This window comes from Marmota flaviventris, chromosome 10 (assembly GCF_047511675.1).
Source record: "Marmota flaviventris isolate mMarFla1 chromosome 10, mMarFla1.hap1, whole genome shotgun sequence".
NCBI classification, from domain to species: Eukaryota; Metazoa; Chordata; class Mammalia; order Rodentia; family Sciuridae; genus Marmota; species Marmota flaviventris.
The window spans coordinates 21,096,079-21,124,062 of record NC_092507.1 but is presented as its reverse complement, the minus strand read 5'-3'; the positions used below and the strand labels follow the sequence as shown (position 1 = coordinate 21,124,062).

The 27,984-nt window shown below is 41.6% G+C and overlaps 1 protein-coding gene across 2 annotated transcripts; it reads right to left on the bottom strand.

Annotated features, from left to right (window-relative positions):
• Window positions 1-1,210: 1,210 nt before the first annotated feature.
• Trnau1ap (tRNA selenocysteine 1 associated protein 1) lies at window positions 1,211-21,703 on the bottom strand. 2 transcript variants are annotated; one of them, XM_027937501.2, is made up of 9 exons: window positions 21,568-21,702; window positions 21,002-21,099; window positions 15,711-15,810; window positions 15,040-15,092; window positions 12,241-12,372; window positions 10,580-10,699; window positions 4,578-4,740; window positions 4,338-4,371; window positions 1,211-1,460 (listed from the first exon to the last, which is right to left on the bottom strand). In XM_027937501.2, exons 1-9 carry the CDS (start codon window positions 21,592-21,594, stop codon window positions 1,324-1,326), a joined length of 864 nt encoding a protein of 287 aa, XP_027793302.1. In that variant the 5' UTR covers window positions 21,595-21,702; the 3' UTR covers window positions 1,211-1,323. The 2 variants fall into 2 exon arrangements, with proteins under 2 accessions (XP_027793302.1, XP_027793303.1); XM_027937502.2 differs by lacking the exon at window positions 10,580-10,699 and having other exon boundaries at window positions 21,568-21,703.
• Window positions 21,704-27,984: the final 6,281 nt, after the last annotated feature.

Here is a 27,984-nt window from a genome sequence, read left to right as displayed (position 1 = left end):
TAGTTTAGGCAATTAAGGCCAAGAAATGGGAAGGGGGGCTTGGGACACATGACACTGTAATGACTGAACCCAGGGGCACTGAGCAACATCTCCAGCTCTATTTTATTTAGAGATAGCACCTCACTGAGTTGTTTAGCTGTGGCTGAGGCTGGCTTGGAAATTATGATTCTTAGTCTCTCAGGCCACTGGGATTACACTGTATCTGGCTCCCTGTATTAGATTCTCTTAATCTTCTGGCCTCAGTTGATGGGATCACAGGTGTGCACCACCATACTAAGCTAGTTGATGGGATATAGGTGAGTGCCACCATGCCCAATTAGTAATGTCTTTAAACATACTTTGCTCAGGCTACTTGGAAACACTAATTATTGGGGCAAGTTTCAGATTTTGAGCTTTCTAGGCCCAGCCACTGCATTTTGGGAGGTGGGGAGGGCAGGATTGGATCAAGGGGCACTTTGCCATTGAGCTATATCCCCTGCACTTTGAGACAAGTACAAACTTGATGAGGCTGGTCTCCCAACTTTTAATCCTCCTGCCTCAGAATCCAGAGTTGTGGGAATTACAGGTGTTTGCTCCACGCCCAGCTTTATTTTTTAGGACTAGGGTTGTAGCTCAGTGGTAGAGTGCTTGCCTTGCATGTGTGAGGCTCTGGGTTCAGTCCCAGTACCACATAAAAATATTGTGTCCATCTACAACTAAAATATATTTTAAAAATTATTTTTTTGTTTATGTGGTGCTAAGAAATGAAACCAAACCCAGGGCCTCTCCAGTGCTAGGAGAGCACTCTATCACCCCAGTGCCCCCACCCTCTTAATTTCTTTTTAATATAGCAATTTTGCTTAGACTGGTTTTGAATTTACAATCCTGCCTTGGCTCTAGAGAAGCTGGGATCACTTCTACCAATAAGTTCCTCTTCAGTGAGTCACCTTTCCTAGCTTACCTGGTAGCCTTGAATATTGCTGACACAGCAGAAACTCCATAAATTCTGACCCAAGGAATTTAGATGCCTGAGAATGGCTTATAAACCAGGATTTAGTAAATGAATCTCATGATCCACTTGTTGACCCCAAACTGCCCTTTGTCCAGGAGTTTGAGTGTAAACATACTACTTGGGCAAATGACTAGTTCAACAAAATATTTGAGCCTTGTTGAACAGTTGGTCTCTTGGTTTTCACACTCATAGTTCACTACCAAGTAAGAGGCAGCAGAGTTGCAGAAGTAGTAATAATCTTAATAAGTCATTAAAATCTTACAAATCATTTCCAAAAGTAAATGTTTTCACTTTTTTTAAGTCAGTCCATCCTGACTTGTCCTTTGTCCTGGTTACATCATGGCAGGGATCTCTGAAGACACCGTGTCCAGGGGCTGCCAGTGGCAGTCCATCAGTGCATCGTACAGCTCCTCACTCTGTTCCATGAACTCCTTGTTGGCCTCAGTCACATCCAGCTGTGGCATGGGATCTGGGGGGAAAAGCAAGGATGGGGTCAGGGCAGACTAAGGCACAACTACAAGGGATCTGGACCCAGTTTCCTACTCCTAGGCCTCTTGGAGGGGCAAGATCGCCAGGATGAAAATTATAATGTTCTTAGAATATAATACCTATAATGGGGTTTGTTTTTTCTTGCATATTCATTAAAAGCTACAACTAGGGGCTGGGGTTGTGGCTCAGAGGTAGAGCGCTTACCTAGCATGCATGGGGCATGGGGTCCGAACCTCAGCACCAAATAAAGTAAAATAAAGACATTGTGTCCAACTAAAAAATAAACATTTTAAAAGAATAAATGCAAATACTTAAAAAAAAGATACACCTATATCTAGTAATCATGCCCTGGATTTTCTCGTCTGGTCCTCATTTCAAATTTGGGCTTGAAAAATCTGGTCAAAATCACTAATTTTGGGTTGGGGTTGTGCCTCAACCCAAAAATAAATAAATATTTTAAAAAATCACTGAGTTGGCCAGGCGCAGTGGTGCATGCCTGTAATCCCAGTGGCTAGGGAGGCTGAGAGGCAGGAGGATTGCGCGTTCAAAGCCAGCCTCAGCCAACAGTGAGGTATTAAGCAACTCGGTGAGACCCTGTTTCTAAAATAGGGTTGGGGAGGGCTGGGATTGTGGCTCAGTGGTAGAGCGCCTACCTAGCATGTATGAGGATCAGCAACACATAAAAAATAAATAAATGAAATAAAGGTATTGTGTCCAACTACAACTGAAAAAAAGGGGGGGGGGCCTGGAGATGTGGCTCAGTGGTAGAATTCAATCCCCAGTACCCCCCTCAAAACAACAACAGCATTTAGTTGGGCCAAGGGTATAGCTCAGTAGTTAAGTGCTTGTCTCACAATGTGCAAAAGCCTGGGGTCTGATCCCCAGCACCACATACACAGTTGCTGTGTCCAAAGTGCCATCTCAAAGAACTGACAAATGTCTGATAAAAGAATTATGGCCTAAGGGCTGGGGCCGTAGCTTAGTGGCAGAGTGCTTGCCTTGTATATATGAGGCACTGGGTTCCATCCTCAGGACCACATAAAAATAAACAAAATAAAGATATGCTGTCCATCTACAACAACAACAACAACAACAAATTAAAAAGAAAAAAAGAATTATGGTCAAGATGCATGCTATAATCCCCATTACTTGGAAAGCTGAAGCAGCAGGATTGCAGGTTTGAGGCCAGCCAACCTCAGCAATTTAGGGAGTACCTGCACCCTGACAAAAAAGGGCTGAGGATGTACCTCAGTGGTAGAGTACCCTTGAGTTTGATTCCCAATACTGTGGGGGAAAAAAGACTGTCAATAAAGTGAAAAAATAACCTATGAAATGGGAGAAAATATTTGCAAGTCATACATGTGACAAGAGAATACTATCCAGAATAAGATATAAAGACTCTAACTCTAGTAACTCAACAATAAAGACAAACCAATTAAAAAATGGGCAAAGGCTAAGTAGACATTTTTCCAAAGATAAACAAATGACCAATAAAAGCATATGAAAAGATGATCAACACTATTAGTAATCAGCAAATCAAAACCACAATGATGGGCTGGGGTTGTGGTTCAGTGGTAGAGCACTCGCCTCGTAGGTGCGAGGCCCTGGGTTCAATCCTCAGCACCACATAAAAATAAATAAATAAAATCAATGTATAAAAAAAATCTTAAAAAAAAAACACAATGAGATACCCTGCAAACCCAGGCACTTAGAATGAAAAAGACCAAGTGCCAATGAGGATGTGGGGAAATTGGAATATCAAACATGTTGGAAGGAATATAAAACGTGGCAGGTAATATGGAAGTTTGGCAAAATAACTGGTTAAACAGTCCACCAAATAATCTACTCCTAGATATGTACCTAAAAGAAATGAAAACTTGGCTGGAGTTGTAGCTCAGTGGTAGAGCACTTGCCTTGCAAGTGTGAGGCACTGGGTTCCATCCTAATACCACATAAAAACAAATACAGGCATTGAATCCATATACAACTAAAAATAAGTAAATAAATGAAAACTTGTCTTTATTCACACCGAAGCTCATCCATGAATATTTATAATAGCACTACTCATAACAGCCCAAGGTGAAAACAACCCAAATGACTATCAATTGGTGAATGGCTAAACAAAATGCATGGAATATTGTTTGGTCCCCAAAGAAATGAAGTCCTGAAAGATTACAATGCAAATGACCCTTGAAAACACTATGCTAAGTGAAAGATGCTATTCAAAAGGGATCATATATTACATATGATTCTATTTATTTAAAACTCCTAGAAGCTTGATGTGGTGGTGCATACCTCTAATCCCAGCTATTCTCAAGGTTGAGGCAGGAGGACTGTAAATCCAAGGCTAGCCTCAGCAATTTAGGCCCTAACAAATTTAGCAAAATCCTGTCTCAAAAAAAGATAAATAATAAAAAGGGTTGGGATGTGGCTCAGTGGTATAGCACTTCTAGGTTCAACCCCTAGTAACCCCGCCCCAAAGAAAGTCCAGACAAAAAGTATACGAGTGGTTTTCAGGGGCTGGAAGAGGGGTATACAGAGTGACTGCTAATGGTTGCAGGGTTTCTTTTAGGGATGAGAAAATGTTCTGGAACCAGTAGTAGTGGATGCACAACTTTGTGACTATTTGAAAAACTACCGAATTGTGTGGACATTTTCCAAGGGATCTGCACTCACACCTCTGGCTTCACGCTTTGCCATTATCATGTATGTGTCTGGCTTTCTCAGAAGAATGTAAATTCCTCCAGAGCAGACTTTACCTTGCATTCCTCAGAATCTAGCTCAAGTACAATGCCAACCATAAAGCAATCACATGATAACCCTTGACAGAGGAATGAATGAATAAACTCTTTCTTACCTTCCAATGCATCATCTCCAACTTCTTCATATGTCTGTCAAGAGACCAGAAAGGGAAGAGATGAACATGATGAAATCCTAGCCTGTGGGCATAGTGGCTTGTTTTTAATAAAAATTGGGTCACTTTAGCTTTCCCACTTTTTGTGAAAGCTAAGCCCTGTTACTAATCCCATCCTGGAGATTGACCCATTTCTAGAGGAGAAAAGTAACCCAAGAGTGGCTGCTTTACCAAATCAGTTACCTGCATGGTGCTCTGGGTGTAGCCATATTGGGGGTAACTGTAGCTGTAGCTGCCTGTGTTCTGGTCATAGCCCCACTGGGCATAGTAGTTCTGGTACTGTTGGTAATACTGGTTATAGCTGTAACTATACATCTGGCTATATTCCACTGGCTTTACACGGCTCCTTAAATGAAGAAATAAAAACAAATATAAGCAGACATTTATGTAACATTTCCTATGTGACCAGGGACTGTTCTAAATGCTTTATGCAGATTAACTCATTTAATCCTCACAATAACCCTGTGCAATTAGTATAAGTTATTCCTACTTTCAGATTAGGAACTGAGTATAGAGATTAAATAATTGGTCCATAGTCACACAGCTAGTAAGAGATTCAAATTCAGGCAGTCTGTCTCCAGAACCCATGTATTTAAGATAGTTCCTAATGGTTAGGTTTGTCTCCCTTATCAAAGTCAAGACCAATTTTTCTCTCCCTTCTCAAGATCTTGGGAGGTTATTATTATTATTATTTTTTTTTTTTTTCTGCCAGCTACAAAAGTCAGGTAACATGGCTAGAGAATCTGGATTTAGGATGATCTAAGAAGTATTTCAAACTACAGAGTTTTTTTTTTTTTTTTTTTTTTTTTTTAATTTTAAGACAGGGTCTCATTAGTTGTTTAGGGCCTCATTAAGTTGTTGAGGTTGGCTCTGAGCTGGAGATCCTCTTGCCTCAATCTCCTGAGCCACTGGGATTATAGGTATGTGCCACCACATTTCCCATGAAACACCAAAACAAAACAAACAGTATTCCAGTAGTCTTATCACTATGGTTCATTAGGGTGATCTTTTTTTTTTTGGTGTGTGTATGCGTGTGTGTGCTGGGGATCAAATTCAAGGCTTTGCATATGCTAAGCATGAGCTCTACAGTGAGCTACATCCACAGATACTGTGCCATCTATTTAAGTAGTTACTCTGGTTTTGTAATAATCATTGTTCATCTATGGTCACCTAATTTAAGTCTTGCACGGCCCTAAAATAGATCTGTTATTTATTATTCCCATTATATAGATGAGGATATCAAATCTCTAAAAAGCTGAGTGATTTCTGAAGGCTATGCTTCGGTCTGGAGCCACATTTAACTCTTATTTAAGAGTTACACTTCTAATGTTACACCATTACAAACAGCACCTGCTCTGACAAGCTCACAACTTGTCTTCTACATCTTGCATTTATCAATCAGGGTTGAAGCCCAGTGTTGGTGTAAAGCTTTTTCCTTCTCAGTGCATAGTAGCCATAGTTGCTACTAACCAAAGTCAGAATGCCAAGACCACAAAGAATCTATTGCCTGCAGTGACATATAAACCTTATGTGAACAGGCACATGAAAGAGGTCTGGGTTCTTACCAGTGATCCTAGGGTTCTTACCAGTGATCCTAGATGAGAAGAATCACAACAACATAACTCAAGCTCAGTATGTGGCAGTGTTTCCATTCATTGTTCTCTGAAGGGCTCCAGAGTGTCTTTTGCTTTTTTTTTTAATTTTAAATTGTATATGGACTCAATACCTTTGTTTTTATGTGGTGCTAGGATCAGGCCCAGTGCCTCACACTTGGGAGGCAAGTTCACTACCACTGAGCTACAACTCCAGCCCCAGAGTGTCTTATAAGTGCCAACAAACATGAAGGAGACAGAAGCTAACCACATCATGCCACTGGTTGGTTTGTAAGGAGATTCATAAGGGTTCATATAATGGATGTCCTCATTTTCTCTCTATAGTCAAGCTAGATGGGTAACCAAGCCATAAGCAGAAGCTGAATACTATACAAATAAATCCCTATTATAGGAACTACAAATGCTATTCCTTGCGAGTTCAATGTCTGCTTGGTCAGCGGGACTTAGCCAGAGGTGTCAGGTGGACTCCACGTCTGACTGCTTGAGACCTAGCCTGAAGCAATTCCCCTCTAGAGACATGGTTCAATGAAGTATACTGGCAGACTGCTGCTCCCTGCCCAGCATTAGGTTGGACACTCCTGCTATTCATCTCTGATTCACCTTTCATGATTTCAAGGATATCTGCCACTCTTCTGACTTGTTAAGGAAATTGAAGGTACAGTCTCCCTAGCCTGGATCTGATTTTGTCTTCACCAGACAATTAAGACATTTCTGTTCTGTTTCTTTACATACAGCTGTTATAGTCAAATTCTCAAAAAGAACTCTGGTCACCCTCATTCCCAGGGTTTTAGGGCACCTCCCCTTAGGCAGGTACCAATCACTGACAACAATATCAAACAAGTAATAGATAGAACAGATTAAAACCTCTTTGTTTCCCTTGTTTATAGCTATATCTCCAAAGTCTAGGACTGGACCTATGTAGTTGCAGGGACTCGGTAAATACTGACTGAACAAATGATAAGATATCAAACTGGTATACATCAGAAGAATTCCTGGACAGAATGTACCATGAAAGAATATTCAAAGTCTGGTATAGAGGTGTATGCCTGTAATCCCAGCTACTTGGGAGGCTGGGCAACTTAGTGAAACCCTGTTGAAGAAAACAAACAAACAAAAAAAGGGGATGTAACTCAGTGGTAAAGCGCTTATCTACCATGTCCAAGACCCTGGGTTCAATTACCAGTCCTGGGAGGTGAGGGGAAACATATCCTGAAGTTTAATTATTTATTTATATTTGTAGTGATAGGGATGGAACTCAGGGTCTCCTACATGCAGGACAAGCACTCTACCACTGAGCTATATCCCCAACTCTATTCTGCATTTTATTTTAAAACATTATTGTTGGGGCTGGGGATGTGGCTCAAGTGGTAGCGCGCTCGCCCGGCATGCGTGCGGCCTGGGTTCGATCCTCAGCACCACATACAAACAGGGATGTTGTGTCCGTCGAAAATAAATATTAAAAATTCTCTCTCTCTTAAAAAAAAAAAAAAAAAAAAAACTGCTTTATAGGACCATTATAAAGATCAAGCCATTTCCTTCTTAAAAAAAAAAAAAAATTATTGTTGGGGCTGGGATTGTGGCTCAGCGGTAGAACGCTCACCTAGCACAGGCGGGACCCAGGTTCAATTCTCAGCACCACATAAAAAAAAAAAAATAAAGGCATTGTGTTGTGTCCATCTACAAAAAAAGATATTCTCTCTCTCTCTTTCTTAAACAAAACAAAACAAACAAACAAACAAAAAAACATTATTGTCTGGGGTTATTCAATATAGAGTGTGCTTAGCAATATGGGGTTCTAGGTTCAATACCCAGCACAGCTCACCACATAAATATATAATGATGATTTTACAACCATATGAAAAAGTGTATGTACTAAGTAAACTGGAAAACAAACCCAATGAACACTTTTTTTTTTCACCATTATACCTGCATCGCTCTTATAATTTAAAAAATGAAGGGTTGAGCTAGATGTAGTAGCACATACCTGTAATCCCAGCTACTCAGGAGAATAACAAGTTTAAGGTTAGTCTGTGTAATTTAGTGATATCCTTTCTCAAAATAAAAAAATAAAGGGGCTGGGTATGTGGCTCAGTAGTGGGATGCTTACCTAGCATGTGTGAGGCTCTGGGTCACAGCACCGCCAAAAAAGGAAAAAAAAGAAAATCTATGCTATGTAAACTGAGTCTTGTAAAAATCATATAAAGAAGTTTTATAGTTATTTAAAATTTTTTTTTTGTGGTACAATATCTTTATTTCATTTATGTATTTATTTTTATGTGGTGTTGAGCTCAGCCACAACTCTATCCTGTAGCCCTCTTTTTTTTGGTACTGGGGATTAAATCTGGGGTGCTTAGCGACTAGGCCACATTCCCAGCTCTTTTTATTTTGAGGGAGGGTCTTGCTAAGTTTTTCAGGACCTCGCTAAGCTGCTGAGGCTGACTTTGAACTTGTGATCCTTCTGCCTCAGCCTCCTGAATTGCTGGGATTACAGGTGTGTACCACCGCCTTTATTTTTCATTTTGAGACAGGGTTTCATTAAGTAGCCCAGACTGATCCTGACAGACTTCTGATCTTCCTGTCTGAGGTTCCCAGGTCACTGGTATTACAGGAATGCACTACCACACCTGGCTGAAATTATAATAATTTTGGAGTAATGTAATTACGAGGAAATTTTTCTCTTTTAAAAATTTTGCTAGCTGGTGTGGTGGCACATGCCTTTAATTCCAGCTATTTGGGAGGCCAAGATAGGAAGACCATAAGAAACTTAGTAAGACCCTGACTCAAAAAAAAAAAAAAAAGGGGGAGGGGGTTAGGGATATAACTACATAGAGTACCCTGGGGAAATCACTCAGGTTGGGGCTGGGGCTGTAGCTCAGTGGTAGAACACCTGCCTTGCACATGTGAGGCCCTGGGTTTGATCCTCAGCACCACATAAAAATAAATAAAGATGTTGTGTCCATCTACAACTAAAAAAAAAAAATCACTCAGGTTGATCTTCATTTAATGTATTATTTTTTTTGGGGGGTCGAGGTACCAGGGATTGAATCCAGAGGTGCTTTACTACTGAGCCACATTCTCCAGCCCCTTTTAAAAAATATTTTACTTAGAGACAGGGTCTCATTGAGTAGCTTAAGGCCTCGCTGAGTTGCTGAGGCTGCCTTTGAACTTGCGATCCTCCTGTGTCAGCCTTCCAAACAAATGGGATTACAGGCATGTGCCACCATACCTGGTATCATTCAATGTATTAAACATAGTTAAAACACAAAGAATTCCCAAATCACTTTAAAAAAACAGTTATTCCCAGCAGTTTTGGAGACTGAGGCAAAAAAAATCTCAAGTTAGTTAAAGCCAGCCTCAGGGGCTGGGGTTGTGGCTCAGAGGTAGAGTGCTCACCTAGCATGTGCGGGGCCCTGGGTTGGATCCTCAGCACAACATAAAAATAAATAAATAAAATAAAGGTATTGTGTCCAACTACAACTGAAAAATAAATATTTTAAAAAATAAATAAATAAAGCCAGCCTCAGCAACTTAGCAAGGCCTTAGGCAACTCAGTTCAATCCCTACCAAAAAAATAAAAAATAAAATAATAATAACACACAGTTATTGTAGGATGTTTAGCAGCAATCCTAGCTGCTACACACTAGATGCCATTCTAATTGAGGTAACCAAAGTATCTGTATATGTTGCCAATATCCCTTTAGGGGTAAAACTGCCCCCAGTTGAGAATCGTTACCTTGGTTAAATAGTGAAAGACGCTAATCAGAGAAAGGCTGTCTTACATTTGCTCAAGAAATCTCCTTGAGCTGGGCAGTGGTGCAAGCCTGTAATCCCAATCTCTCGGGAGGCTGATGCAGGAGGATTACGAGTTCCAAGCAAACCTCAGCAAAAAGCAAGGCACTAAACAACTCAGTGAGAGACCCTGTCTCTAAATAAAATACACAATAGGGCTGGGGATGTGGCTCAGTGACTGAGTGTCCCTGAGTTCAATCCCTAGTACCAACAAACAAATAAAAAAACTTCTGGGACTTGTTAGGAAAGGATTTTCTACCTAGAAAAGGCAGAAAAGGTTTTCTACCTACCATGACAAATCTAATAGTGACATATATAATAGTCTATAAGGGGTTTAGAATTCATTCTTAGCCATATCCACAGCAAGGGACATTCATAGGAGGTTTGCAGGTTTCATTAACATAAATATAGCTCACACTGGAAGCAACTTTTTTCCTTCTGCTCAATTCTTATAAATTCTCAATAGCAGCACCACTGAGCGAAGAAAAGGAACATTGGACAAGTATAGCCAGCTTTTACAGTATTGCTACCAGAAACATCTGAATATATCTGCCTCCCCCAGTTATACCTGTCTTCAACCTCTGAAGGGTTGAGGTTATAGTAGTTCATCTCTAATACCCAGCACCCACCTGCCCAAAGGCAGATGTTTGGTAATCATGACTTAAAGTCAGCCTTCTTGCAGCCTCCCGTCCAAGTGGGAGTCCCATACCTGACTGTCGGCAAACAGATAAGGAATGTGGGTGGGATGAGTCTAGGGCCCTCAGCCCTCCCTACCGGACTCACGCTTTAGGAATTGCCACACTCAGCCGCACAGGTTTTGACCCCAGTCCTACTGCTCCCTGGCACTCCGTCAGGGCTCGTTTCTGTTCCAGTTCATCTGTGAATTTCACAAAACCATAACCCCTGCAGGGGGAAAAAAACCCAATACACTCTTTAGGTCACAAATGTGATGAAGTTTTAAGAACGGAGGCATAGAAAAGAGGGAAGAGTTAGAGGTAGGCAGGATTGAGGAAAAGAATTCATCGATCTGGGAAAGGACAAGTCCCAGTAGTGGAGGTATCCACAGAATAGTGCCAGATTCAAGCACTGGACAACCTTGAAATCTGCAGGAATTCCTACTTTCAGTTGACCATTGTTTTTTGTTTTTTTAATATTTATTTTTTTAGTTTTTGGCGGACACAACATCTTTGTTTGTATGTGTTGCTGAGGATCGAACCTGGGCCGCACGCATGCCAGGCAAGCGCACTACCGCTTGAACCACATCCCCAGCCCATCAGTTGACCATTCTTAATACCTTCACCCGTGGGACTCCTTCTCAGATAAGAGCATCCTTCCTAATCTACTGGAAAATAATAAATTATTATTATCACTATAATTATAGTAGTAGCAGTAATAATAACAGTTGAAGAAGTCCACTCCACAAATATTTCCAGAGTCTTTGTATGTTTGGTATTGTGTGGATGCAGCAGTCACAGAGACTTGGTTTCTGCTCTCCTGAGCTCATGTTCTTGTTGGGGAATGAACTAGAGATAGGTAACATTTATTGATCACTAATTATTTCCCAGGCACTGTATTGAGTATTTTTCCTAAGTAATCTCATCAATCTGTCCAACAATCACATAAGATAGTATCCACCATTTTACTGAAGAGGTAGCCAAAGTTATACATAGTAGAAGCATAATTCAAATCCACATGTGTCAGACTTCCAAAGCTTGTGCTTGTAAGTACTATGCTAATCAACAATAAGCCTGTTTGGGCTGGGGTGTGGCTCAGTGGTAGAGTGCTTGCCTCATATATGCAGCACTGCCATTAAAAAAAAAAAAAAAAAAAAAAAAGCCTTTCTTGAAGTTTTCCCCTTTCTATTCATTTTTTACATTTTAAAATTAATTAATTATTTTTTTTTGGGGGGTGGTTTCTAGAGATTTAACCCAGGGGTGCTTTACCACTGAATCACACCCCCAGCCCTTTTTATTTTTTATTTAGAACCAGATTTGCTGAGTTGCTTAGAGCCTCTCGCAGTTGCTAAGGCTGGCTTTTAACTTGTGATCCTCCTGCCTCAGTCTCCTTCATTGCCAGGATTATAGGCATGTAACACTGCACCTGGCTGTTTTTCACTTTCTGAAGTGAAAACTTCTAACTACACTGAAAGGCTCAGTAAAAATAATAAATACAACAGCAAACATCCACAGAGCATTTCCTATATGACTTACTTATATCCTTTATTAGTTATCCTTATAACAATTCTATACGAGATACTATTAGTTCCACTTTACAGACAAGAAAATAGGGGCAGAGAGGCTTGCTTTTTACTTCATAGTCCCTTGCCAGTATTGGAGCTAGGATTCAAACCAATTTGGCTGCAGAGCCTCTGCTCTGAAGCAACATGCTAACACTTGCCCCAGAGGAGAATTTCAAAACAGAATCAGTTACAGATAAAGCCTTACTTAGACACGCCTGTCTGGTCCAAAACCACCTTGCCTCCCCGACAGGAGGGGTATACTTTGACGAAGAATTCATACAGCATGCCATCATCCACATCTGGGGTTAGGTCCCCCACAAAGAGGGAGTACTCAGGGCTAAGGAGAGAACAAGAATCAGTGATAAAGAGTAAAAGCCCTGCTTTGCAGAGCTCTTTTGGCACATTCCTGATAAACTTCTTCAGGGCCTCTTGGGAAACACATCTGATGGGTGGACTTAACAATGTCCCCACCCACCTTCCCCAGGACTAGGGAACAAACCCAGGGTCTCATGCATTCTAGGCTTACCCAGGTTCTAATCTTTTTCATTACAGTTCTGGCAGAAGAATTAGGGAAACAGCCCCCTGCCTTGAATTTCTCGATTACTACACAGGCCTGTCTAGTTTCAAGTTTTCAAGTATTATATACATATAGATGGAGGAACAGGTCAGAGGTACATCTCTGAAAAACTCAAAAGAGAAACTTTTTTGAAAGAAACTGGACATTCTGTGTGCATTCCACATTTTAAAATCAAATGTTAAGGAATAGAAGCCAGGGGGTAGTGGTACATACTTGTAATCCAAGCTACTGTGGGGGTGGGGATTGAGGGTCACTCTATGGTGCACACCTGTAATCTCTATGGCTTGGGAGGCTGAGGCAGGAGGATCACAAGTTCAAAGACAGCCTCAGCAAAAGCGAGGTGTTAAACAACTCGGTGAGACCCTATCTCTAAATAAAATACAAAAATAGGGCTGGGGATGTGGCTCAGTGGTTGAGTGCCCCTGAGTTCAATCCCCGGTACCCACACCCCCATAAAAAAAGTACAAAGAAAATAAAATCACCAATAACCCAGCCATTCAAAAGCAATCACTATGAGTGCTCTGATAAATACTTTTCTTTTTTCTATGGCTTCTTCTTCTTTTTTTTTTTTTTTTGTACTGGGGATTAAAACCAAGGGTGCTTTACTACTGAGCTATATCCCCAGTACTCTTTTTTTTTCCCCCTGCGTATTGGTGATTGAACCCAAGGGTGCTTAACCACTGAGCCACATCCCCATTCTTTTTATTTTGACACAGGGTATATAGGCTAAGTTACTGGGACTGCCTTTGAACTTGTGATCCTCCTTTGTGAGATTACAGGAATTTGCAACTGTGACTGTCTCCAGCCCATTTTATTTTGAGATAGGGCCTTGATAAATTGCTTCGGGATCATAAATTGCTGAGGCTGGCCTCAAACTTGCAATCTTCCTGCTTCAGCCTCCTGAGTTGCTGGGTTTATAGGCACGTACCACCACACCGAGCCTAAACTGTTTTGTTTCTACCCCATTTAGTTTTGACATATCACCAACAACTAAGTGCAATGATATGCACTTACATCCCAAGGAACTCAGAAAGCTGAGACAGGAGATTACATGAGCCCAGAAGTTTGAGGCCAGCCTGGAAAACATGGTGAGACTCTATCTCTAAAAACAAAACAAAAATTACCAAAAACTGTGCTGGTCACGGTGGTGCACACCTGTAATCCCAGTGGCTCGGGAGGCTAAGGAAGGAGGATTGTGAATTCAAAGCCAGCCTCAGCAATGGCAAGGTGCTTAGCAACTCAGTAGACCCTGTCTCTAAATAAAATACAAAACAGGGCTGGGATATGACTCAGTGGTCAAGTGCCCCTGGTTCAATCCCCAGTACCAAGAAAACAACAACAATAGCAACAACAACAACAAAACTGCATGTATTGACAACCTCTTGATAAATCAATATTCCGCAACATGACTTTGTTTGTTTTGGTAATGGAGATTGAACCCAGGGGCACTTAATCACTTAGCCCCATCCTCAGCCCCTTTTAATATACATACATATACATATATACATATATGTATGTATATATAAATACCTTATTTATTTTTATGTGGTGCTGAGGGTTGAACCCAGTGCCTCACATGTGCTAGGCAAGTGCTCTACCACTGAGCTACAACCCCAGCCCCTCTTTTTAATTTTTTTTTTTGAGAATTTTAATATTTATTTTTTAGTTTTTGGCAGACACAACACAACATCTTTGTTTCTATGTGGTGCTGAGGATCGAACCCAGGCTGCACGCATGCCAGGCAAGTGCGCTACCGCTTGAGCCACATCCCCAGCCCAGCCACATCCCCAGCCCCTCTTTTAATATTTTATTTAGGGACAAGGCCTTTCTAAGTTGCTGAGGCTGGCTTTGAACCTGTGATCCTCCTGCCTCAGCCTCCCAAACTGCTGGGATTATAGGCACGCACCATTGTACCCAGCTCAATGAACACTTTCAAGGCTACTCTTTGCACACACTCTTGGATAAACTGTGAAAAGCAGGAATACAGGATCAATGGGTACAAAGCTTTTTAAAGCTTTTAATACATTGTTTTAAAACTTTCAAATAGCAACCTGAAATGCCAATCAATTTATGTTGCTATCACAGGTGTATTCTTACTGAATAAACCTCAATAATGTGGACAGTAACAAAGTAGAAGACTGGGGAGGGACCAGATACAGAAAAACCCCCTGCCTCCTGGATCAAACCCAGGGCCTTCAGCATGTTAGGCAAGTGTTCTACCACTGCAGGGAAAAGACATGGCTGTGACAAGATGCACCCTAGGAAGGTCCACCAATGGGAAGTGGAAGTGTGTCTTCCCTCAGGAGCGGGCAAAGTGCAGGCAGCCAAATTTGGTTCCCCATCCTCCTTCTGGCAATCATTGGCACATTGCCACATCTCACCCCTGTGGTAGGCCTTGAAGCTACATTGGGATTGCTCTGTACTTACCTATTATCTGGTTGTTTCCCATAAGTGGCATAGTTCAGTTTAAAACGTTTTGCCTAGAAATTTAAAAACAAGCAAACTAAAACAAAAGAAAGGTGTTTCAACAGTCAAACAATATTTGAAAAAAACTTAAATAAGTTACCTTGGCCAAAACATCTCCCCCTCTCTAAGCCTCAGCCTTTTCTCCTGTATAAAATGAGGGGGGTTGCACGGATGACCGTTAAGGGCACTGCCAGCTCCATGGTTCTATGAGCCCAGGTGTGGCAGCTGGTGCAGCAGCTGTAAGCTAAGTAACTGTGGGAAGAGCAGAATGCAACTCTCTTGAAATGGGTTCCTGCTGCTGCCAGCCTATTCTAGTTTCTCAGGCAAAAGACCTAGAGTTTCAAGTCTTCTGTCATAGGAGGCAGTGATGCAGAGTGGAAAGGGCAAAGGTTTTGGAAGCAACCAATCTTCAGTCTGAATCCTGGCTCTGCACTCACTATCTGTGTTCCCCTGGGTATGTTATTTACTTCCCTGAGCTTCAGTTTCCTCTTATGTCAAAGATAACAATGCCTGCTACACAGGGTTGTTGTGGGATTAAATAAAACGAGGCAAGTATACAGTAGGGCTTCAATAGATGGTGGTAATCAATGACAATGAAAATGGCAATATTATCATTATCTAAATGTCCTTACAGGTGTCGCTCCTGGAAGGGGTTTCCCATTAATTTTATGCAAACACTTCTCAGCTGTGGCCAAATCTGCAAATTCTACAAAGCAGTAGCCAGCTGGGATCCTGGAAAGAAAGCAGAGAGAGAGAATGGTTAACTCATTTTATTACACTGTCCAGAAGTGGAACACCTATAAAAACTTAAATATTAGGTTTAAGCTCAGTTGGTAGAGTGCTTGCCTTGCATGCATAAGGCCCTGAGTTCAATCCCCAGCACCACCAAAAAACAAAACAAAACAAAAACACCTTATTTTTTATATATATTACATAAATAGTTGTTTAATAATCAGAATACAATGATTAACAATATAATAACACATAATAATCTCTATATTATGAATTCTGACGTATTTTAATGCATGTACGTCAATTTCATTGAAATAGTCACAGAATTGAAAACTTCGGACTTAATGGGTTCAAAATATCCATGAGTCTTAGCCTGAAGGAAAAGAGAAATGATTTTCTAATCAGAACTCAAGTTTTTTTGCTGTTTTTTTTAAAGAGAGAGAGAGAGAGAGAGAATTATTTATTTTTTAGTTTTCGGCAGACCCAACATCTTTATTTATTTATTTATTTTTTGTATGTGGTGCTGAGGATCGAACCCAGGCTGCATGCATGCCAGGAGAGCACGCTACCGCTTAAGCCACATCTCCAGTCCTCAAGTTTTTTGTTTTGTTTTTTTTCTGGGTATCGGGGATTAAACTCAGGGGCACTCAACCACTGAGCCACATCTCCAGCCCTATTTTGTATTTAATTTAGAGATAGGGTCTCACTGAGTTGCTTACAGCCTCACTTTTTACTGAAGCTGGTTTTGAAATCGAGATCCTCCTGCTTCAGCCTCCCCAGCTGCTAGGATTATAGACATGTGCCACTGCGCCTGGCAGAACCCAGTTTCTGTTGTTCGCAATATTCCAGTTAGGAAATAACTTACAAACCTAAATATAAGGACTGCTAATCTGGAGAGTCCCAGACTCACTGGGTAAAGATTTATTTATATACTATATCACTGGTAAAGTACTCTTGCCAAAAATATTTAATGTAATTCAATCAAGCTTTAGATTTAACATCTGTTTGCAAAAAATATTAGAGATAGAACTGGTAAATTACTACATAAGTAAATGAATCCAAAATGTAGAACATGATATGAGAAAACTACCCTTACTTCCTTAAAAAGTTAATGTTAACCCGGTGGCCTGGGAAGCTGAGTCAGGAGGAGCATGAGTTCATAGCCAGCTTTAGCAACTGTGAGGCGCTTAGCAACTTAGTGAGACCCTGACTTTAAATAAAAAATAGGGCTGGGGATGTAGGTTGAGTGTCTCTGAATTCAATTCCCAGTACTTAAACAAACAACAAAAAAAGTAATGTTAAAGGGCCAGATGCAGTGGTACATGCCTGCAATCCCAGTGACTAGTAATTCTCAGGAAGGAGAATCAGAAGTTCAAGGCCAGCCTCAGCAATTTAGCTAGATCCTGTCTTAGAATATAGAATAAAAAGTGCTGGGGATGTAGCTCAATGGTAAAGTGTCACAAAACAAAACAAAAACACGAAAAAAACAGTAAAATTAAAGAGTGTTTGGCCAGGCACAGTGGCGTATACCTGTAATCCCACTGGCTCAGGAGCCTGAAGCAGGAGGATGGAGAGTTCATAGCCAGTCTCAGCAATTTTGCAAGGCTCTAAGCAACTCAGGGAGACCCTGTCTCTAAATAAAAAATTAAAAAGGAGTTGGGGCTAGGGCTCAGTGGAAGAGTGCTTGTCTCACATGTTTGAGTCACTGGGTTCGATTCTCAGCACAGCATATAAACAAATGAATAAAAAGTCCAGGGCTGGGGTTGTGGCTCAGTAGAGTGCTTGCCTAGCATGTGCAAGGCTCTGGGTTGGATTCTCAGCACCACATAAAAGTAAATAAATTAAATAAAGGTATTGTGTCCAACTACAACTAAAAAAATATTTTAAAAAGAATAATTAAAAATAAATAAATAAAAAGGTCCATCATGGAGCAGGGTGCAGAGGCGCATGCCTGTAATCCCAGCAGCTCAGAAGCTGAGGCAGGAGGATGGGAAGTTCAAAGTCAGCCTCAGCAACTGTGAGGCCCTAAGCAACTCAGTAAGACCCTGTTTCTAAATAAAATACAAACTAGGGCTGGGGATGTGGCTTAGTGGTCAAGTGCCCCTAAATTCAATCCTGGTACCCCTAAAAAAGGTCGATCACCAACTGAAAAAAAAATAGTAAAAACATTAAACAAAATTTAAAAATGAGTCATGTATAACTAACTAGAACAAATTTAAAAAATAAGAAAAAAAAAAGAAAAACAGCTGGGGATGTGGCTCAGGAATGGTTAAGTGCCCATGGGTTTAATCCCTGGCACAAAAAAGAAAGAGTGCTTGCCTGGCTGGCACGGTGGTGTATCCTGTAATTTCAGCAGCTCGGGGAGACTGAGATAGGAGTTGAGAGTTCAAAGCCAGCCTCAGCAACAACAAAACGCTAAGCAATTCAGTGAGACCCTATCTCTAAGAAAATACAAAAATTGGGCTGGGGATGTGGTTCAGTGGTTGAGTGCCCCTGAGTTCAATTCCTGGTACCCACCCCCCCCCCCAAAAAAAAAAAAGTACAAAGAAAATAAAATCACCAATAACCCAGCCATTCAAAGGCAATCACTGAGTGCTCTGATACATACTTTTCTTTTTTCATGGATACCTGGGCTATTTTCAGTTTTTGGCTGTTGTCACATAGCTCCTCTGAACATTCTTTTTCAAGGTCTTTTTTTGGGGGGTGGGTTGAACTCAGGGGCACTCCACCACTGAGCCATATCCCTAGCTCTATTTTGTATTTTATTTAGAGACAGGGTCTCAATGAGTTGTTTAGCACATTGCTGAGGCTGGCTTTGAACTCTAGATCCTCCTGCCTCAGACTCCCAAGCTGCTGGGATTACAGGTGTGCACCACTGCACCCAGCTCAAGGTCTTTTTTTTTTTTAATTGTTGGTAGACTTTTATTTTATTTATTTATATGTGGTGCTGAGAAACAAACCCAGTGCCTCACATATTCCAGGCAAGTGAACTACTGCTGAGTCCCAGCCTAGCCCCAAGGTCTATTTTTTTTGTAATAAAAATATACATGTCATCCTTTCTCTTGGGGAAATAAGTAGGCCAGGACTTGCCAGGTCTTAGGGGAAGATCTCTCTCTCTCTCTCTTTTTTTTGCACTAAGGATTTAACAATTTAACCCAGGGGCACTTAACCACTGAGCCACATCCCCAGCCCTTTAAATTTTCATCTTAGAGCCTCACTATGTTGCTGAGGGCCTTGTTAAATTGCTATGGCTGGCCTTGAACTTCCCCTCTGCCTTTGAATTCTTGGATTTAAGGTCTGTGCTACTGCAGCAGCACTATGCTTTATTGCATATTGTTTTTACTTGGGTGTTACATTTTTACCTTATTTTTTCTGGTCTTCATTTTTAAAATTTACATTTATTTATTATACAGTATTTTTCTAAGCCATTTCAAAGCCTTTGTCAAGTGAGGCAGGATATAAATAAAATGTGTCCACAGGTACCACCATAAGTAACAGTTTAGCAATTACTGGTAAGAAAAGATAGTTTCAAATCTTGTGGCAAACAAAAGCTAAAATGTGAGGAAAAATTTTTTAAAAGCAGAAAGTGTTACAGAATGAACTTTCATACCAGTAGCTGATTATCTGGGGTTTTCTGTTTATAAAATCAGGAACAGAAATGTTCAGGCCAGCATGATCTCCCAGTCAGAAAATGTGTCCTTGGGTAATGTTTTTGTTTTGTAGTACTGGGGATCGAACCCAGGAACTTTCTACCTCTGAGGTATATCCCCAATCCTTTTATTTTGAGACAGGGTCTTGCTGAATTGCAGAGGCCCTTGAATTTCTGATCCTCCTGCCTCAGCCTCCCCAGTTACTGGGATCATAGGCATGTGCCACTGTAGCTTGTGGTAATAAATTTTTTTGGTTTCCTTTTTGGCCGTGCTGGAGAATGAACCCAGGGCCTTGTGCATAGGAGGCAGGCACTCTATCAACTGAGCTATAGCCCCAGCCCTATAGTAGTATCTTTATAAATTATATGTGTGTGTGTGTGTGTGTGTGTGTATATACATGGGTGGGTTTTTTTTTTTTTTTTTTTTTTTTTGGGGGGGGGGGAACGGGGTTTGAACCCAGAAATGCTTTACCACTAAGCCACATCCCCAGCCCTTTTTATTTTTGAGACAGGGCCTTGCTAAGTTGCTGAAGCTGGGTTTGAACTTGTGAACCTCTTGCTTTAGCCTCTAAAGTCACTGGGATTACTGTGCTTGGCTAAATGTATATTTTTAATGACTAGCATAAGAATTAAGAGACAACTGGTAAGGTGGCACATGCTTGTGATCCCAGGTATTCAGGAGGCTGTAGCAGGAAGATTGCAAGTTCAAGGCCAATCTCATCAATTTAGCAAGATCCTGTATCAAAATATAAGAAAAAAGAGCTGGGGATGTATCTCAGTGCTTGTCTAGCATGTATGAGACCCTGAGTTCAATTCTCAGTATAATAAAAACAACAAAAAGAGAGAGAGAGAGAGAGTAAAAGAAAAAAGGGGGAAAAAAAAGAGTTAAGGGACACTCAGGAGTTTTGAGGACAGACTTGTATTTGAGCCCTGCTTTGTCATTTAATAGCTACATTAGGGGCTGGGAGTGTAGCTCAGTGGTAGAGAGCTTGCCTAACATACCAGAGGCCCTGGGTTCCACCCCCAGTACTACATGCACAAATAAAAAAAGCTGTCACTTTAACACAATTAATGATCTTCTTTTATAAAAGTACTCAGCTCAGAGGTATTTGTGATTTTAAACAGATAATGAATGAAAGTCTTTATTATGTAGCAAGTCATAATCCATCCATACTTACTGAGCTTATACCATAAGCCAGACATTGTTCTAAATGCGAAATATCAATTAACTAATTTAGTCCTCACCTATGAGGTAAATTCTAATATTACTCTCATATTTCACACTCAATTTCATTACCTTGTGAATGAGACATGGTAAACAAATACTTATTCAAGGTCACATGGCAGAAATAGTTTTCAAACCCAGTCTGGCTTCAGCATCCTGTTCTTAAACAATATGTTATACTTCCACTCAATATGCCCCCAAATGTTAGTTTTTATAACATTGTAAACTACTATCAGAGGTGGTGACGAGCCCTTTCTGTGATGTCTACATTCCCCTGAATGACAGTTGCAAAACTAGGAAGATGAAGAGAGAAGTACCCAGTAAGGCGGTTTCGGATAATTTTGACGCTCATCACGGTCTCCCCCATGGTGGCAAAGGCTCTAGAAATGAAGTTCTCATCCATGTAGGGTTCCAGCTACATAAAAACAAGAGCGACGCTGCTCAGGCCCGCGTCCAGCTGCCCATCCCGGGGCACAGGGCCCCTACCTGCAAGCCGCAGGCTGATGCAGGGCACGGGGCCCTCCTCTGCAGACGTAGGTCTCAACTCTTGACTCCTTCACTTCAAACTGCCCGAGGAGTCAGGAGCCCCATCACTGCACGCCTAGAACCAAGCTTCAACCCTTGGGTCCCGCTCCTTCTGTTCCCCCAAAGAACCTCCCTTTCCCTCCCAGGTACCCAGGAGGGGCCCCAGGACGGCTTCCCCCCTCCCCCAGGACTTAGCCCCTTCACTCTGACGCTGGAACCGGTTCGGTGTCATCAAAGGGAACCCTCCTCCCGTTCACTTCCACCATGTCAGGAACCGAGGTCCCCTCCCCCTATATCCTCCTCCCTCGGGACACCGAGATTCCTCCTTCTCGGAGCCGGGGCGGCCGTCCTCACTCACGTCTCCCATCCACAGGCTGGCCGCCATCCCGCACCCGGGCGGGCACCTCGCGGGCCTCCGGGGCGCGCGCGGGCGCCAATCCGCGCCTCGGGGACCGCCCGGGAGCTCGCGCCTGCTGCGCCTTTCGCGCACGCGCCGCAGCTCCGGCTCGACTCGATGTTCCGTTCCGGGTTTTCCCCGCGACCCCGGCGGAGGCCGAGCTTCCGGACCGCAGCGGGCGGAGCTCTGGACAGAGACTGCTGAGGAGGCGGGTGGCTAACTGGAGGCGCCGCCCGCGAGCGATGCGAGTTTGTTTTCGGTTTTGTGTAGTTAAAAAAACAAAAACAAACAAGACCACACACCTGTATAAGTGCATATGTAATTTAAAAACTGGGGCTGGGGATGTGGCTCAAGCGGTAGCGCGCTCGCCTGGCATGCGTGCGGCCTGGGTTCGATCCTCAGCACCACATACAAAAAAGATGTTGTGTCCGCTGAAAACTAAAAAATAAATATTAAAAACAACAACAATTTAAAAATAATAATAATTTTTTAAAAACTGACCTGTGCTTGTTGTAAAATGTTGCAAATATAAGCGTTTGAAAGAGTGAAAGGACCCTCTATGGGAGCCAGGTTTCGTTAAGTTTGGTTCCAAGAAGTGTGATCCTACACAAGCCGCTGCTTGGCTCCAGCCATATCCTCCCTCCAGGGTTCCTAGTCCTTGAAACGTGAGTTTCTGGTTGAAGCTCGAATAGGATTCTTCAGTCACACCCGAATTGAATTGTCCTTTCAACAATTCAATCAGTCTCTAAGTCTTGTCCCTCTGCTTTCTTTTTTTTTCCCCTAAATTTTACTTTTTTTTTTTTTTTTTTTTTAATATTTATTTTTTAGTTATCGGCGGACACATCTTTTGTTTGTATGTGGTGCTGAGGATGGAACCCGGGCCGCACACATGCCAGGCGAGCGCGCTACTGCTTGAGCCACATCCCCAGCCCCTAAATTTTACTTTTTAGTTTTAGCTGGACGCAATACCTTGATTTTATTATTTTTATGTGGTGCTGAGGATTGAACCCAGGGCCTTGCACGTTCTTGGAGAACGCTCTACCACTGAGCCACAACCCCAGCCGTGTCCTGCTTTCTTGAGGCCCACCACCCTACTCTAAAACGCCAGCGACTAATTCCTCCCAGAACAGTGACCTGCTTGGAGAAAGCCCTCAGTAAACATGGTTTAGACGACCAGATAATCTTGATAGTTTGATTTTTAAAATTATTATTATTCTAGGGAATAATAATAATATATTATTATTATTAATATAATAATTAAGCACTTAAGCACTAAGCCACATCCTCAGCCCTTTTTAAAAAAATTTTTTTTGAGTCTCACTAAATTGCTTAAGACCTCACTAAATTGCTAAGACTGGATTTATTTTTGGTTTTTTTTTTTACATACTTTTATTGGTGCATTATGGTTGTAAATAATGATGGGTTGCTGAGGCTGGCTTTGAATTTGAGATCCTCCAGCCTCAGCCTCCTGAGCCGCTGGGATTTCAGGCATTCCTCACTGTGCTCAGCTTGATGGTTTGATTTTCCAGAGCTCCTAGGCTGGAAGTATCCCAGGCCTCAATATCACGCAGGTTGAAAAAAGGAAGCTTCTAGGTGGAAATTGGCATCTCTCACAATGAAGCTCACCCCCTGTGCTTCAGGGACTTTTAAAGTCCTTCCTTACCGGTGTAGGTGTATACATCCCAAGCTTAGGATGTGCCCTCAAGCCAAGAACTCATCAATCTGATGACCTAAGGTCCAACTACTGAGTTTCCAAATATCCAGCCTTATTCTCCTGTCGCTGCAATACAGTGTAGTGCTTAGAAGCTTCAGGTGCATAATTCCTGGCCCACGTCTTGCTTACTTTTGGCAAGTTACTTAGTCTCTGAGCCTTGTGTGTTTAACAACAGTACTTGTCTCAACGTTGTGAGGAAAAAATGAGAATCTGTGAAAGCTATGGGTCCACTGTTTGGCATCCAGCAAATCTTTGAGAACAGCAGTTGAAGATCTTCAAATTATAACTGATATTTATTCTTTTGCACTATTTGCCAGTCACTATGATGTTCTCTTTGCTTACTATTTAAAATTTTTATTTTACACATAGACAATTTTTAAATGCATATTTTTAAACTGGGGATTAAACCCAGGCACACTTCACTGCTGAGTTACATCCCCAGCCCTATTATTTATTTAAACTTTGACATCGGTTTTGCTATTTAGCTGAAGGTCTCATTAAATTGCTGAGGCTGGCCTTGAACTTGCACTCCTTTTTCCTCAGCCCCCCAGGTTGCTGGGTTTATTTTTTATAAAAGTAAGAATGTGGGCTGGGGTTGTGGTCAGTGATACAATGCTTGTGTGAGGCATTGGGTTCAATCCTCAGCATCACATAAAAATAAAATAAAGGTATTGTATCCATTTACAACTAAATATTTTTTTTAAAAAGGTTAAGAATATGAAGAGAACTCCGATCTCAAGACCCACAGGCCTTTTGTAGCTATGATGACCACTCTATGAGTGCAAGGAGCAAGCCAGCAAGAGTCTGGCCAGGTTTGGAGTGCGGCCATGCCCCTTCTGCCTGGGAGATGCTCAGGATCCTGTGTGTTTGCCCTGTGACCATGTGTACTGCCTGCCTTGCATCAAGATCTGGCTCATCTCTAGGCAGATGACCTGCCCCTACTGTTTAACTGGCCTGCCAGAGGAGTTCTCTGTGACAGTTTCCCAAGAGCACAGGGTGGCCATTGGGAAACACACCCAATTCCAGCAGATGTGCAATAGTTTCTTCATGGAACTGGTTTCTACTATGTTCTTAAAAAACAATACTTCTCCTCAGAAGAGTGTGATTGATGGGCTTCTGTCTCTACTTGTTGTGCAGAAGCTCATGAGAGATGCTCCCCACCGACACCGGAAACACATCAAGTCTCTTTCGCCATTTGATGATGCCAGGGATAACACTCCTGTCATCTGCTCTGTGGTGCTGAAGCTGCTCCTGAAGTATAGGCTGTGATAAACATCATCAAGCCTCCACTGAGTGACCCGAAAGGATTCCTGCAGCAGCACATCCAGAGAGACTTGGAGCAGTTAACAAAGATGCTGGGGAAGAGTGCTGATGAGACCACCCATGTGGTCCACCTCATGCTGTACTGCCTTTTCAAAAAGCAGCACCCACACCCTGACCAGACTAAGCAAGGGGCAAGGACTGGGCATGACTGCCAAGAGGCCAGGCTCCCCCAGCCCTTGGTGAATGGCATGATAGGAATAGGAGGAGTGCTCTTCTCTCCTTGTTGAGCTGGAGGGGATGCTGTGCTCCTCCACACACTACCCACCTAGCTGTGGCCTGCAGCCCTGACACCAGTGATACTTCACACACAGCATTAACCTGTTCCCTGGGAGCACTTGGCTCCCCAGCAGGTGATGTGGGTCCCACTTCTGCTTTCCCAGAGATGTCATACTTGTACCCGATGTAATATGTTCACATCCACAATTAAATCCAATTAAATCTCCCCCCCCAAAAAAAGTTTAAGAATATAAACTTTCTGCTGGGTGTAGTGGCACATGCCTATAATCCCAGTGGCTCAGGAGGGTACAGCAGGAGGACTGCAAGTCCAAAGCCAGCCTCAGCAACTTAGGGAGACCTTGTCTCTAAATAAAATATAAAAAGGGCTAGGGATGTGGCTCAGTGGTAGAGTGCCCCTGGGTTCAATCTTCAGTATCAAAAAAAAAAAAAAAGCTTTCTGAGGCAGGACTTTGTCCGTTTTGTTTTCTAATCAATTCCTACATTATCTGGGGCATGATAAGCACTCAGAAATATTTGATGAATTTATGACCTAAGCAAAACACTACCTACCTTGCCCCCAACTTCCACTCCCTTAAAGTGACTATTTCCAAATGTTTTTCCTGAATCTATCTGCATATTTCTAAATAACATACTATGCTACTGTCTTTTCATTTGTAGTTTGGTCCCTATACACAATTCTCCATCTTCTAATTTTTGTTAAAGCACTATTAACATTTACATTATGACTTTGCAAATATTTCTTGTAGTTGAACAATGTTATACTATGATCACATTTGTTTTGGGGTAACCAATCCAGGTTGGAGAAAGAAAAAGTAAACAAAATTGGAAGTACTTGATGTGTTTGAATACACAAAAGCAGATGATACTTCTGGTATATTGGAACTGAACTAATGGTATTTACACAAGTAAAATAAAAATAAACACCCAGAAAACAAGCAAGACTAGGGTTGTAGCTCAGTGGTAGAGTGCTTGCCTTGCATATATGTGTGAAGCCTTGGACTTGATCCTCAACACTGGGGAAAAAAAGGCAATAATTACTTAGAGAATAAAAAAAAGTACAATAATCACAATGGTTTACAGAGAAAGTATCTACTATGTGTCCGGCATGCAAAGCACTTAGAGACCTTAATTCTTGGATACAATATGAGGAAGAGAAAGAGGTTTTGGATTAGGTGGAGGTTGATTTAGAGTCCAGCCCATTCTGGGTACATGGTGGCTTCTGGACCTCAAGCAAGTCATTCCAGTCAACACTTTGTGACTGTTTCCTTGAGGGCTAGCAATTCCTACCTTGAAGAGTTGTGAGGATTAAACAAACGATTTCATGTTTTTAGGAATGGGTGAAGTGATATATTCATATAATCTCAGTCACTGAGGTGAGAGGATGGCATGTTCAAAGCCAGCCTCAGACTGAGCAACTAAAAGAGACCCTGTCTCAGGAAAAAAAAAAAAAAAAAAAAAAAGGGCAGGGGTTGGGTGGTATTTCTCCACCAATTCAGGAGGCTGAGACAGAAGGATTGCAAGTTCAAGGCCAGTCTCAGCAAATTAGGGAGGCCCTAAGTAACTCAGCAAGACCCTATCTCAAAATTTAAAAAAAGCCTGGGGATATAGCTCAGTGGTAAAGTGCTTTGGGGTTCAATCTTCAGTACCTGCCCCCTCAAAAAAAAAAAAGGAAATGGGGGGAATTTGAGAACATTAAGAGATATAAGCGAAACTCAGAAAGGACCCTATGTTTTCTCTCATATGTGAAAGCTAGAGAGGAAAAGATAGAAGAAAGGTATGTGTATGAGGGTGGGGGGAGAATCTCAAAAATTAAAGAGAGATCAAGAGAGGAAATGGACCAGAGAGAAGGAGGAGGGAAGGGAAAGGAGATATACTGGAGAATGATATTGGTCAAATTATATTATATGCACGCAAAAATACATAACAAATCCCACTATGTACAATTCACTAATACAAACAAGGGAAAAAAACAAAAGAATGTGGTATTGTAGCTGGGTGTGGTGGTGCACACCCATAATCCACTTACTCTGAAGGCTGAGGCAGGAAAACTGGCAAGGTCAAGTTCACTCCAGGCAACTTGGTGAGAACCTATTGAGTGCTTGCCTAGTATGTACCCAGCTCATATTCATTTTTTTCTTTTAAAATTTGTTTTTGTAGTTATAGACAGCATGCCTTTAATTTGCTTATTTTTATGTGGTGCTGAGGATCGAACCCAGTACCCCACACGTGCAAGGCAAGCGCTCTGCCACTGGGCTATAGCCCCAGCCCTCATATTCATTTTTTTCTAAGAATCATCAATATCCAAAAATCTCGCCAAGGGCAGTGGTGCATGCCTGTAATTCCAGTGACTCAGGAAGCTGAGGCAGGAGGATCACAAGTTCAAGGCCAACCTCAGCAACTGAGCAAGTCCCTCTCAAAAAATAAAAGTATGATAGATTCTAATTGCCCCTGGCAACTGTGATCAATCCCCAGAACCAAAACTCAAAACCCAAACCAAACATCCAAGAATCTGTTTGGTAGTATAACCTTCCTAACATAGACTCTGTCCATAACAAGCCAGTGTCCATTGTTAACTTTCTGCCATGATAGAAATGTTCTGTTCATAATACCATAGGCGCAAGCCACATGTGATTTATCAAGTACTTGATAATCAATGGTTTGTATAACTGAAAAAACATTAAATTTTAAAAATTGATTTAAATGTAAATAGGAACACCTATATGGTGACCACTATATTGAGGAAATCAGTTCTGATTTGGTTGCTCAAATGCTTATGAAAATTTTCTTTAATATACACAAATTATCTTAAGATACTGTACCATGTTTAAATAAATACATCAACTATTGAAAACAATACAGGTAACTCTGTAAGCATTTCGAGATGTACTATACTCAAAAGTCTTCAACATAGGCATTGCTCAGCTAAACCCAGTCCAAAATGCTCCCTTATAGTCATGTAGAATGTCTTCTTTTAACCCAGTAAAAAATTTGGTGATTTGTCATATATCAAATGTTGATACCTCTGATCTTCCAGACTTCACAATATTTTAATATATTAGTTAGTAGGGGAGAAAGAACTAAACTTCATAATCATATGTAGAAGC

Excerpts from the sequence above, each read along its gene's own strand:
- Trnau1ap (XM_027937501.2), bottom strand. The coding sequence starts at position 21,594 with ATGGCGGCCAGCCTGTGGATGGGAGAC. Across the intron at positions 15,093-15,710 it reads CCCTTCCAGGAGCGACACCT|GCAAAACGTTTTAAACTGAA; the intron begins GTAAGGACATTT and ends TTAAATTTCTAG. Across the intron at positions 1,461-4,337 it reads TGGAGATGATGCATTGGAAG|ATCCCATGCCACAGCTGGAT; the intron begins GTAAGAAAGAGT and ends TTTTCCCCCCAG.